The sequence below is a fragment of the Passer domesticus genome, chromosome 10 (genome assembly GCF_036417665.1).
Source record: "Passer domesticus isolate bPasDom1 chromosome 10, bPasDom1.hap1, whole genome shotgun sequence".
Taxonomy (NCBI): Eukaryota; Metazoa; Chordata; class Aves; order Passeriformes; family Passeridae; genus Passer; species Passer domesticus.
Genome location: NC_087483.1, coordinates 35135575 through 35148509, shown reverse-complemented (window position 1 = coordinate 35148509; position 12935 = coordinate 35135575). Strand labels below are relative to the sequence as shown.

General features: G+C 37.6%; 1 protein-coding gene across 4 annotated transcripts in view; it reads right to left on the bottom strand.

Moving 5' to 3' along the window:
* CCDC93 (coiled-coil domain containing 93) overlaps nucleotides 1–12935 on the bottom strand; it is a 32147-nt gene that overhangs the window by 2661 nt on the left and 16551 nt on the right. For all 4 annotated transcript variants that reach the window (XM_064435144.1, XM_064435145.1, XM_064435146.1 and 1 more), the window contains exons 12-21: nucleotides 11411–11527; nucleotides 9892–9954; nucleotides 9637–9710; nucleotides 9010–9091; nucleotides 8603–8674; nucleotides 7465–7536; nucleotides 7086–7194; nucleotides 4486–4568; nucleotides 1435–1472; nucleotides 463–547 (exon numbers count right to left, since the gene is read on the bottom strand). In XM_064435144.1, coding sequence (XP_064291214.1) covers nucleotides 463–547; nucleotides 1435–1472; nucleotides 4486–4568; nucleotides 7086–7194; nucleotides 7465–7536; nucleotides 8603–8674; nucleotides 9010–9091; nucleotides 9637–9710; nucleotides 9892–9954; nucleotides 11411–11527 — 795 coding nt within the window. The remainder of the gene's footprint in view (nucleotides 1–462; nucleotides 548–1434; nucleotides 1473–4485; nucleotides 4569–7085; nucleotides 7195–7464; nucleotides 7537–8602; nucleotides 8675–9009; nucleotides 9092–9636; nucleotides 9711–9891; nucleotides 9955–11410; nucleotides 11528–12935) is intronic.

The window sequence follows — 12935 nt, the reverse complement described above, 5'->3', positions numbered from 1 at the left end:
GCACTGTAGGTGCAACTGGGACAAGGGCACATCATGGTTGGGACTCTGAGGTGCTGCTGACCCTCTTCAGCAGCAGAAAGCAGCTTCAGTCAGCTCCCACAGTCTGAGAAACTGTGCTTGAGGTGCAGGTCTGACTGCACCCACACAGTTCAAATGGAAGAGTTCTCACTGATTTCAGTGGCATTCAGTTGTCTCAGGCATTTAAATCACTACACTACCAGTAATGAAGTAGAGAGGTATAAGATTCCTGTCAGGACAGAGGTGTTATAACACTCTGTCATACTCTATTCATTGACATTTAATGGTGAGAAGTTTCTGCCAAATGTGAAAAGAAATAATACTTTTTAGTTGTTTACCTAATTTGCACCTCATGTAATGGATAATAATTGTGCATAGAAAGATCCAAGAGGCTTTGTTGAGATAATTCCCAGGTTTTAGCAAAGAAAGTGAGAGGAGTCAGACCTTCATTCGATTCTGTTTGATGCCTTCTACAATCTGCTCCATCTGCCGCAAAAACTGCTCCCGAGATCCGGACGATGCCATGGCTCTGGAAAGAAGAAAGTGAACACCTGACAGGGATGTGGGACACTGTGTCTCAGCTGCTGCTGTCTTGCACATCTGCCCATGTCCAAAGTTCTCATTGCTTAGTGTTCTGTGTAAAAATTCATCCTTTTAACCACTGGTACCACTGACAGTGCAGCTCTTCAGCTCCCAAGGAGATGGGCACAGAGAGCTCAGAGCCCGTCACAGGTGTGCTCCCTGTCAGCTCAAGTCTGTTCCTTGCCCTCATGTGCTGTACAGAAATTAACTGCTAATAACAAAATAAAAACATAATTTTTTAAGAAAAGCCTCTGTTGTGAATAGTAAGAAGGTGACTAGAGGTCTAGGAGAACAGCAAATGTTGTACAATTTCTCCTGTAATAGAGAAAGCCTAGAAGTCATTTTAGACCTCGAATCATTAGAGAAAAATAAACACTGGCTGATTCACAGACTGATCTTTGACCATGAACTTCCAAGGCAACCACAATTTTACACAGACTCCACAACATATCAAAATCTCCAGATACAGAGATAGTTTATAATAAACATGTCTGAAGTACGTCCCAGTCTAATGTTTTGTACATAATGTAATAACCACAACTCCACAAAAAGGAGGAAAATACTTAAATTAACTCCAGGAAAATTATGACTGAATTTCCACATCTAAAGAGTCAGATATTAAAAACATATGTTGGCTATAAAAGTTACGTAATTCCAAGTCCATGATTCCCCAAAATAGCTTAAACAGAGTTAATAAACTATTCTATAAATTAGTTTATGACTATACAATCTTCTAAGAAAATTTTTAGTCTCTATAACTGATGCCCTCTCCCACTTGTCCAACCAACTCTACCACTCTTTACAACTATTATGAGATAAAGAACCATCACTTACTGGTGGAAGTTGTCATGGATAGAATTCAGTAAGTTAACCTGTGAAATGGAAAAAAAAAATGAAGAAAATACACATTTGTCTTTTCTGGTATGAGTTTTCAGACAATAAGATGACTTTTATTTTAAAAAATTTTACTATATAGATAATGTCCTCAAAAGCAGACAGATGGACAAAAATTATCATGAGTTTTCTTTCAAAAGATAAACCACAATCCTTTTGATTTAGTAAAATCTGTCCCACTGGTTGAAGCAGAAGTGTTGGACCACAACTGGTATTTTTAATTTTACTGGCACTCAATTATATCACTGAGAGTTTTCCAGCATGATGCCTTCCCAAACTAAAGCAATGAAGTAAAATGGCCTGTACATGTGTTCAACACGTGTTGGAATTTGACATAAAAGCAGCTGCTGGTCCAGTGTTCAGCAGTTACTGTTGACATGTGCACAAGCACATCACAAGTAAACAGGAAAAAACCACTTTTGCCTTTGAGATGGGAACCACTCAACACATTCTATTTCCACAAAAGGCTCTGAAGAGTCTCCAAGCAGTGCAGGAGCAGCAGGTGAATTCCTGCACTGCTTTCATTGTGCAGATGAGGTTTAGAGAGTCCCTATCAGCCATGCATCCTAACTCACTTTGCTTATGTGTACTTTACTGGCTGCTAAAAGGTGAACTCATAAAAAGTACAGAATGGCATTTCAGAGATGTGGCTTCTCTTACAAGACAATAACATTGCACTGAATGAAGACAAAAATAGACATTTCTAACATTTATTCCCAGGAATATTTTGCTACTTGTATAAATTCCCCCAACGAATAAAACTATATGGAAAATATATATGTAACTGCCTTTGATTTTTTTCCTGTTTTTTACATATTGCTGAGAGCATTAAAATTCAACAACTGGAAATTAAATGTAATCCTTTCTTCAGTTTTGAGTACATCTTGAAAGTCTCCTGTGGTTAAGCCTTCCAAGCAGTTTCTCCTTTTGAAGAGTTCTGCAAACCCAAGGGCTGCAAACAGAATCACCTGTCCCACTGCCACAGAAAGCTGAACTCATCTCTCCTAAATCTAAAATCCTCCACCTGAATGAGACAGCAATAAGCAGGCGTGGCAGAATCTGCAGGGGCTCCTGACCTTCCCTTGGGAAACTCAAAAAAATTCTGAACAGACTCCCAAGCAGCCAAGGTGCTTAAGAATTCCTGTAATTCACAGCAGTGAAAATATTGCATTACTCATCAATATTTGCCATGTTCACATCCCTGCCTCAAGATATTTCCACTAAGCCTGTGCTTGAGAACATGATTACAGTTTACACAGACATATACATATATACATTCAAGCCAGGAAAAGTAACCCTGCCCAGCAGTGCTGCACAACCACAGCGCAGGAAGAGTGTGGGTGGGTTACACTACAGTGAAATCAGCATACACACCCCAAAATTGAAAGACATTATGAAAAAAATTACTTTTAAACCATTTTAAAAAAATGCATCTTTCTCAAAATAGGGTTAAATATGACCCATGGTGACAGAGACCTTTCATGACAGAACTAAAATCCTCATAGCCAAAATTCAACTGAACAACAATTTTTACTATTGTTGTTTTAAAGCAATGATGCTCAGTGTGTTTTACAAAAGGGCTGGATTGGGGAGGAAAAAGGGGAAAAAAATCTCCCCAAAACCCAGGAACAAGACAAAATGCAAGTATATTCCAGAAATCTTTGTGAAGCACAGATGCCAAGGACATGTTTTATACAGTATTAGACAATATTTGCTTGCTGAAACCTTGGTTCTAATATTAAATGCATCTCAGGGAAAGCTCAATGATATTATACACTTAACTAAGTTAAGATGGCATCACAAGACATTCAGCATTCCCCCTGTGAACCCCCCAAAGGCATTGAATTATTTTGGCAAGAGTACTTCCAGTTTATACAACAGTGAAGTAAATCTGTTCTGCATTCTGTTTCTATATTCTCTATAATCTGCTTTTTATGCCCCCATTTCAAAACCAGTCTCTCTATAATGTTTAAATTTTCAGGTCTGCCCTCAAAAAAACCAAACCAAGAATAAAACAAAACCTCCAACAAATAAATCTGCATTAAATGCTAATGTAGGGAAGAAGTAAAAGTAATGTTAAGTAATATAGCTTGTACTTCATGCATTTTTTTAAATATGGTATATGACTTTTCTGAATGGAAAAATTGAAAACTCCCTAATGTGGAGTAGAATCAGCTGCTTAAGGGAAGGAAATGGTTGCACATGATCTCCAAAACAGGTTGTGAAAGGACACTGAAAAAGTGTCTTTACATAGCCAGAAATTTGACCACTGCTTGTCTCACAAACTAAAGAAATGTATCTATATAATGCAAAACTCACTAATCTGTTCTTATTTTATTAGAACAAACAGGAAAACCTGAGGTATCAAAACATTTTGTATTTTAAAAGTACAGTCGTAATTTTTATTTCCTCTTGTTTCCTCCTATTTCTCCATCTTTACTGAAATCAAACACTTGCAAAAAAAGAAGACTGACATCATTCAGGCCCAAAAAAGAAGGGAACTCTACATGAGATGGGAAAGAGGAGGGAAAAAAACCCATTCTTTTATGAAAACTACTCTTCTGACCCAGTAAAATCACCAGCAAATTAAATGTAGGCAGCTCAGACCCTGAGAACTAAATCTGATGTTGCTGACAGCAGCTGGAATTTGCTGTGGTCTGAGTTCAAAATAAAAGGTATCGACTAAAAAGAGAAAAAAGGGTAATTTAGTGCTATGATTCCAAAGATATTTGCTGATCAAATGTTACTCAGGTTTCAAGAGCACAGTGAGTGTTCAAACATCTGTACTAACAGCAATTCTTTTACAATACAGACCATTGCCCCTCCGTTGCCCTTCAATAAATATTCTTATGAATCTGTTGTTCCATTTTTGTTTACAAAGATCAGTAACTCTACTCTGACAGGACTGAATATGGAGAAATCCAAGCAAAAACTTTTTATTTCCTTCCCCAAAGACTGAATACTTGGAAAATAGTAATAATATTTTCTTACCTCCTTTTCCAAATATACTTTCTTATCATCCAGTGTATTATAAAGAGTAAAAAACTGCTTCGTTTCTTTGTGAGTTGCTGAGACTACAAACAAAAAAAAAAGGGGTAGAATAATAAAAGAATATGAGGTAAAATGGAATCTGTAAAAATACTCTGTAGGCTTTCTATAACATATTTTCCACTATCAATAATGGAACACAGTCAGTAATGTACATGCAGAGGGAACATCCTTCCAGAGTTTCTCTCAGCAGGGTTCCAGCTATCATCTCTTATAAGAACAACACAGCTCAGTGTCTAAATAAAACCCCAACTGCTGACAGCCCTTTCTGCCAACCCCTGCTGGCACCACCAGCTGCCTGTTTGTGCTTCCTTCCCAAGCTGTACCCTGCCACCACCCTGGCTGCTGTGCTGCTCAAGTGGCCTTGCCTGGGTTGTTGGAGGGGCACAGCCTCAGCAGGGACAGGGAAGAACAGATAATTTTGGTAGTACTGTGTGGGGAAAAAAGTGCATTAGACTATAAATGTCAAGTTATACATGTACAAGATGCCCAACAGAGCTTTTGCTGTTTTAAAGTAATGTGTGGTGATAGAATTACTACTTTCTGGTTTAGGTGGTTACAGCAGATGTTGGTCAGAGCTCAGCTGGGAAGGCAAGGCTCAGACATGCCTTCCCATTGGGCCTACAGGATGACACTCAAATCTGCTGAGTGTTCCTCTAGCCTTTAGTTCTCCAATGCCTAAGGAAACCCAGTATATTTGTGGCTCCCAAGGAAAGAGTTCAACAGGCAGCAAAAGTAAGTCTGGATAGAAACCACAAGCTGGAAAAAATGTAAGGGTTAAAAATGATTAACCTCAGTGAAATCTTGCTCATTAGTCTGGGATTTGCAGAACTGCTGCCAAATGAAAGAGGCCTTTCCCAAACCATTTCCTTCATGCACCTCCTTCTGCTCTTCCAGCAGCTCTGGTAGTCACAAGTCTTTCATGAGTGGATTCCACAAAACAACTCAGAAAACCTTTCAAGATTTCACCTGGTTGGAAAGTTGTGCCAACTTATGGAGCCTTACGGGCATACACCAGAACCCATGCAGGGTAAAACAAAAGGAGCAGAGCAAGAAGGAACCAACTGGCTCATTGATTCTCTTAAACATTTTCAATGGAAGAGGATCAGTTAGAGCTCAAAACCAAAACACTGAATATTGTAACTGAAAAGGATTCTGGAACAAAAATCACAAAATCACTAAGGTTTGAGGTTAGTGATGAAGATTGCTTCAAGGGGTTAGACAGGACAAAGTTCAAAAAAATCATGTTTTGGCAACTGAAGGTCACCTGAATCTGGCTAAATGAAAAGCTTCTAAGTACCTTTAAAAATACAATAGTTCACAGAAAAACTTGCTAGAGATTTCCAGCTCATTTCTCTAGAAGCTTAGCCTGTGCAATCAGGCTCCCAACCACAACTGAGCAGTGTGTTATCCTGAGGTACTACTCACACTTTGTACTTTAGGAAACAAAGTCCCATAAAATTCAAAGCATCTTAAATCCACACCCAAAGCTGCCCAAGTCTCTTTGATGCTAGTCTCTCTGTACTTCAGGTATAAAGGAAGCTCCATCTTTTGAGCACATAGCTCTGACCACACATGACAGAGAATTAGACATGACAGAGAATGTGCAGAAATTTTAAGGAAAAACAACAAAGTTCTTTATAGCTGGACTTGATTAAATAAACTGCATGGCACAGCAAAGAGGGAGGAAGAAGTACTGGACTTGTACTCACATCTATTCCATGTATTTGGACAATACACGTGGAGGACAGCACAGAACTGTGCCACTGGAAGTGCCTCCCCAGGGCAGGGGATTTGGATCCCACTCAGATAACCAGTTTGGAACTGCTCACCCTTCCAGAGCTTGCTTCACACATATATTAATAAATGCAGAATGCCTCTGAATCATTAGCTAGGTTTTCTTATGTTAGCACACAAGCCAGTTAAATATACACCAGTAAGCATACTGGTCTGTTATCAGTTTAATGGAACAACTTTGAAATTTTATTCCATTTGCACCTTTTCCAATTTTATAATTTCTGATCATAACAGCTAAAGACAATTTGTATTCTGCTCCTACCAAGATATAGCAGGATTGTGTCAATTAAAAATGAAAGAAGCCAATCCCCTCAAGAGGATTGTTTTTTACTTTGTAGTTCTTGACATAGTTTGGTTCAGAACCAGTTATGTCATGTCAGTAGAAACAATAAAAGCAATCTAATGGTAAGGCAAATTAATTAAACACGATTCAAACTTACAGCAACCTCATTTGTAAATGGTGAATTAAGGACTTTCAGAACATACTGTCCATTAATCTAAATGACAGAACCTGCTGCAGACAAAATTTTGTCCAGAGATCTTGTGAACTGAGTTTCACCCTCAGGAAGATTCTTAAAGCCCAGCTTATAAAACCTCGAAAATATGATGTGTAACATGAATACCAAAACCCTTAAAATACCACCAAATGAGTAGGTGCTGTTGTTACATGCCATATGCTTAAAATGCAACTGCCCTCCTTTCAGGGCTTTAGCCTTCAGCAGGATGGTCCTGCTTGATATACATACCCTGACTGTAAAGTTCAATAAATCTCTTCTGATACTGTGTGAGCTCAGCTCGGCTGGGTACTTCATCAATCTTGCGCTGTAAAATGGCTATTTCTCTGTTTCTTCGTGCCTGAATAGAAAGTTAGGAGGGGAGAAAACAAAGCCTCTTCTTGTTCTCTTCTTAAAATGGATGAAGCCCCCCCAGCAATACTTTGTTATTAAATAATTGATTTTAAAAACAAAAAGCTTTGGCTGAGGATCCAATTATTTTTTTTTTTTGCAATTGATTTGTGACAGAAACACTTGTTAAAATTAGAACAACAAGACAAAGAATTAGAAGCTACAAGATAAGACAAACATCAGCAATTTTGTACAAGTAAGGACACAAAGAGTAACTCACCAGTAGCAGGCGGATCTTCTGAAGTTTCTCTTTCTCAGCTTTGTACTGCTGTTCTATAATCTTATTTGGCTCCTGGAAGTTGAGAACCCAAAACAATTGTGTATTACAGTAGCATACGAGAGCTGCAGTGCAAAAATGGGCAGATTTGCTTTGTTTTCTGGTTTTGCCTACCTTTGGCTCCCACAATATCACCACCATATGTTTGTGGGTTTTTAAAATAATAATTCATTATCTGTATTAAAAGCCTGACATCATTTACTCTAAACAAGGGCATTTAGATGGCTTTTAGCTTTTGATATTTTTAAGAGCTATCAATAGCTTTTGCACTGCTTTACACCAGTCACACTTTAAATGAAGATACAAATCCAAAGATTGTCAGTACCCCTTGTCTGAGTGCTTATACTTTGATTCAGTGGTGGGGTTAAGAATAACAAGGCACCTGAACAGAACATAAACCCTCCAAAATGTGGTCTAAACGTCCTGCAGTGTGAACTTCAAGCTAACTTCTTCTTGCTAAAAAATTTAAGATTTCAATTTGCACTTTAAATTTTTTCATGCTGTGTTGAGGAGGACAGCAGTATCATGGAAGTTGTAATCTTCCTTGTTCCAGAGGTATGAATGCATCAAATGTTTACCCACTGAAAATAAAGTCATTGAAGCTTCTCCTTTTCTGTTCATTCATTATTCATTGCCATCAGTCTGGATGCACTTGTGTTCAAGTCTAACTTCTGACAGCTGCTCACTGCATGCAGTGCACTGAGCCACTGAAAGCTCATGCTTTCATCCTTCAGATAACCCCACTTCTAAGAAAAAAACAACCAAACCAGACATTTTTTCTGAGGAAGACACGTTTCTGTCAGAGATATGCACAGAGATTCTTCTCTGGTACTACAAAGAAAGAAGTAAAAGGCATCTACGAGCAGAGCCCCATGGATTCTGCAAAAAGAACAGATAATGCTGTTGTTGTTTGCAGACTCCTGTATTTCTAGGATTATCAGCCTGAACTGTGGCTTTACAGAGCTTTTTAAACATTCCAGCAGATACTTTAAGGCTTACAAGAATGTTCCAGAAGTCAGAAAGACTTAAACAAACAATCCAAATGCAATTTGAAAATTGGAACTTGGACTTTTGCTATTACCTGTTCCTCCCCATCTTCTGCTGCTTCGGCTTTCAGCATCTCAATATTTTGTTGTAGTCTCTCCATTTCTTCCTTTAAAACAAACAGAAGTTGATTTTTTTTAAACTTAGACCTCTTCTCTTAAGAGGGGAGGGAAGGATCTTGACAACACAACTTCTAACAAAATTTCAGAATTGAACAAATACATAATACTTAAATTTGGAAGATTAAACAGCATTCCCTGCTTAAGGGTATTAAGGAAGGCCACACCAACTCAGATCCTTCTATAAAGGATATAAATCTGGAGTTAGGAGTACCTGGAGGTGTGGGACAGACAACAGACAGGCACACACAGCACAACAACACACCAGGAAAGTGCTTATTTACCAAGTTTCAAATGAATCCTTGTAGGAGACACTGGAACTTACCCTACAATGTGCTTTGAACTCTTGCTCCTGGCTTTTTAGGTTTTCATTCATGGCCACCAGTGCTCGCAGACTCTGTAATATGCTAAATTTGAAGATCCAGCAAACTATGTTAGATTTTTAGTTTCTAATTTAAACAAATTGAGAATTAACAAATATTAAAACAAGCTTAGTTCTAAATAAATTTACAATAAAACCTGGGTAAATTAAAACCAAATATCAGCACTGATATACCAAGGTCAAAATAAAGATGGAGTGTTTTCTGCATTTGGCTTTGTTATGTTTTAACCTCATTATTGTGAAAGTTTTGAGAGACTTCTATTTCATTTATGTGAGATGAAGGCTTCAAATATGAACAAAATAAATCAAGAATGCCTCATCTACTTGTCAGATGTGTCTAGGGCTCTTCTGCTTTAAACACCTACAATTATTTTGAACTACAGACTGACACTTTTCATTCTGACTGAATCCTATTGCAGTATTTCCCTGTCTCTGGAAAGCAAGCTGGAGAATAATTTAATTTTTAAATTTTAGTTATTTGTTAAGGCTGACAAACCAAGAAACATTGAATGATTCATTTTAAAACCATCATTTTTCAGAATTTCAAAGATAACAAAGGAAGAAACTTACCTAGAATCTGCTTGGGATTCTATTGTTTCTAAGGCTGCCAATTCCTTGTCCAGCTTTTCACTGTAACTCTTAACCTAAGGGTTACAATTAATAATAAATTGATACTAAATTGATTGACAATAAATTGAGTTTCCCACACTATGAGATCAGTGAGTTAAGCTGGCAAACATCTTCAGTGTTTAATATATCCCTTCACAAACAAAATTACTCAAAAAAGTTTCAGCTACAAACAACACAGAAAAAACCAAAGATTACCTCTGCTAATGTCTTTTTTGCTTTGGTACATTTTGCCTGCAGATCAGCACATTTAGCTTGCAACTGTTACAAAAGAGAAAAAAAAAAAGAGTTGTATCTGTTGGGTCTATATTCACACTAATTACACCTGTAATGGAGAACAGAGAATATTTGAGCTGCTCATAATGGTTGTCTGTCAAACAGCAGGCCAAGCATAACAAACACTGTCTTTTCCTGTCAGCTACTCCTGCATCTGAGTGCAAGAATTCTGACTGAATATTTAATTACTAATAGCAAACATTTACCACCTGATCCTTTAGGTGTATAAAGTCCCAGAATAAACAACAGCTTTTCCAAAACAGAGGCCAACAGAATGGTGACTTATTGGACAGAATCTCTGCCAAACTGCTCAAACTTTTCTAGCCTGGTCGTACTGGCCTAGTTTCACACCAAGCTCTTAAGAATGAGTCCCATTTTATACTTCTCCAAATAAGTCAGGGCAATTCAAGCCTTGCACAGAAGCACCATGGCACCAAACCAGAGACACTTCCACACCAAATAACCAAGCTGCTTTATGGTTTTCTTCTATGTAACTATGAAAAGTCTAATAAGGCAGTGAGCAAAATATGTATTATAAACAAATATTAGATACTTCACTTGTCAATTAATTTTCGGAAGCTAATTTTAGAAAAAACATCCTTCTTTAAATTCCTCATGATTTAAGATAAGATTGCAAATAGTGACAACAAAAATAGGACATGGTTTACAAAAGTGGAGCAAAAGTGAGCAAACAGAAAATGCACATGTAGCACAGTTCCACTTCCTTTCATGCTGCTTTAGTTTGCTGTTCACAGGACAGAGCTGTGACTCAATGCTCCACTCTTCTCTTTCCACAGCCAAATTTATAAAAATAAAGCTTTGTTGTTGTTTTTCATGATTTTTCACCAATAATTCACCAATAAATTTTATTCTAAGTAACTGAAAAAAATTTAAGTCTGCAGTCTACATCTCATGAAAACTGACATGAATTGTTAGTTTTGAGAAATCTTGCCAAAACTTATTGCAGTATTGAAGTAGAACTCCAAAAATATTTTTTAAAAGACCGGGTTCTTGACTGTCACTGATTTCAAAAGCTGATTTTGGCAAGTGGTAAATGAAATTCAGCCAGGAAATTCTTACTTTAGTAAAGTGATAAAAGGATTATATTTGGCTTACAGCTGTCAGTACATTTTTTCCCCATATAAAAACAGCACTGAGATTGTTATGTACTGAAAACAAGCTGCACAGAATTAAAGGGCCCTCAACTGTTAAAATGGCAAAATGGTGCTTCCCAAAATTAAGGCTGAGCTAAGTGCCCCAAGAACACAACCTGTTCTCACAATCCAAGGGAAATGCAAGCATGACATTCAGAGAAATCAGTGCTCAGCATGACAAACTGCTGGTGGAGAAGGTAGCTTGCAGGTATTTTCTGGATGGCAAAAACTTTGTGATCAACCACTTTTATCAATGTTTTCTTCTTTCCTACACACACAATACTTACCTCTTCGAGGAGTTTGGTTTTCTGCAAAATCTGCTTGTTGAGAGATGCCACCTTCCTTCTGTGCTGCTGGGCAGCTCCGAGCCTTTCTGGTCGCTCCTCAGCGGAAAGCTCAGATTGCTGAAAAACCAATAACAACATTTAGAATAGAAATTGTATATTTGCAGTAGACAAAAGACTCATTAAAAACCAGTGACATCTTGATCTCTAAGGAATTATTTGCCTAAAAATTATTTGTACCTTTTGAAAGTCTTCACTTTGATACTTGCATCCATCTGTTTCTGTAATTTGCTCCATGCACTCAGACTTCTTTTTTCACTTAATCCATTTCCAATATTTCACTAGAAAATCAGTTAATTTTCAAGTACCTCAAGTGCTAATTTATAGTCTGCCAAAGACTTCACTACTAAGTGCTTTTTGAATAATTACCAAATGCTGACAACCGCTACAATGCATAATCAGCTAAAATGCTACAAGAAGTGTGATATACTCTTCACCCCTATTTGCTCCTGGTTCCACTCTAGGCAGATGGGTAAGCAGCTTAATTTTAACTGAAGGCAAAGCCTGTCTTCCTCCTCTACATTTTCTATGTAATTCATATTGAAGAGCAGCTTAATGATCTGTTATGCTTTTACATCCACAGCAAGAAAAGACCAATTCTGATGGCTGAACCAAACAATTCAGAACCTTTCTTTGCTTTTGTTGTTAGGAAAGGAAGAAATTACTCTAAGCAACACCTGTGACCCTGAACTACTCAACAAATATACACTCAGTCTTACTTAATCCTCTCACCATTTAGTCAAATCACATTCCTTCATCATGTTATGCATTCCAAAACCTTATCCTTCTCATCACAGATTTAGCCTCTTACATGCATAAGATACAAAGAGAGAAAAATGGAAATGCAAGAGAAAGAAACATGAGCTAAACCAGTCTGAGACTAATGTTTGCAGAAATAGTAAAAATTCATGTAGTACAGCTTTGGCATAAAAAAAAAAAGTGGATCATATTTCAAGAAGTGAACTTTACATCTTGTTTTTGGAAAATGGGAAAGAACCATCACTAATGTCTCTGTTTAAAGATGATCAATTTGCTACTCAATAATAATTTTCTGCCGGTATTTTCAGAAGGTGAGGAACAACACTACAATCCTTCCTCCAGTTCACTCAGCTGGTTAACATGGCAAAAGAATGGAGGGGCAAATGCAGAAAATTCTAAGCATTGATCTTCTGCAAAAATGCCTCTTGTAAGAAAGGTCCTGGCCCATGGCAACATCAGACCTCGCATTTGTCTTGTCAGGTATCTTCACTGGGCTTGTGGATTCTATTAAGACTCTGGTAAACAAATAAAGACTGCTGTGTTTCTCAGGCTATGTACAGTTACCAGGGGCTAAGACTATTAGAATCATATCCAAACACTGCTGATGCTTCAATAAACTCTTTGGTAACATCCTTAATTCTCTTCGTGGTGCATGCATACATGCACAGAAATTCTATTTTTTTATCACATCCCATAGATTTGAAAAGTG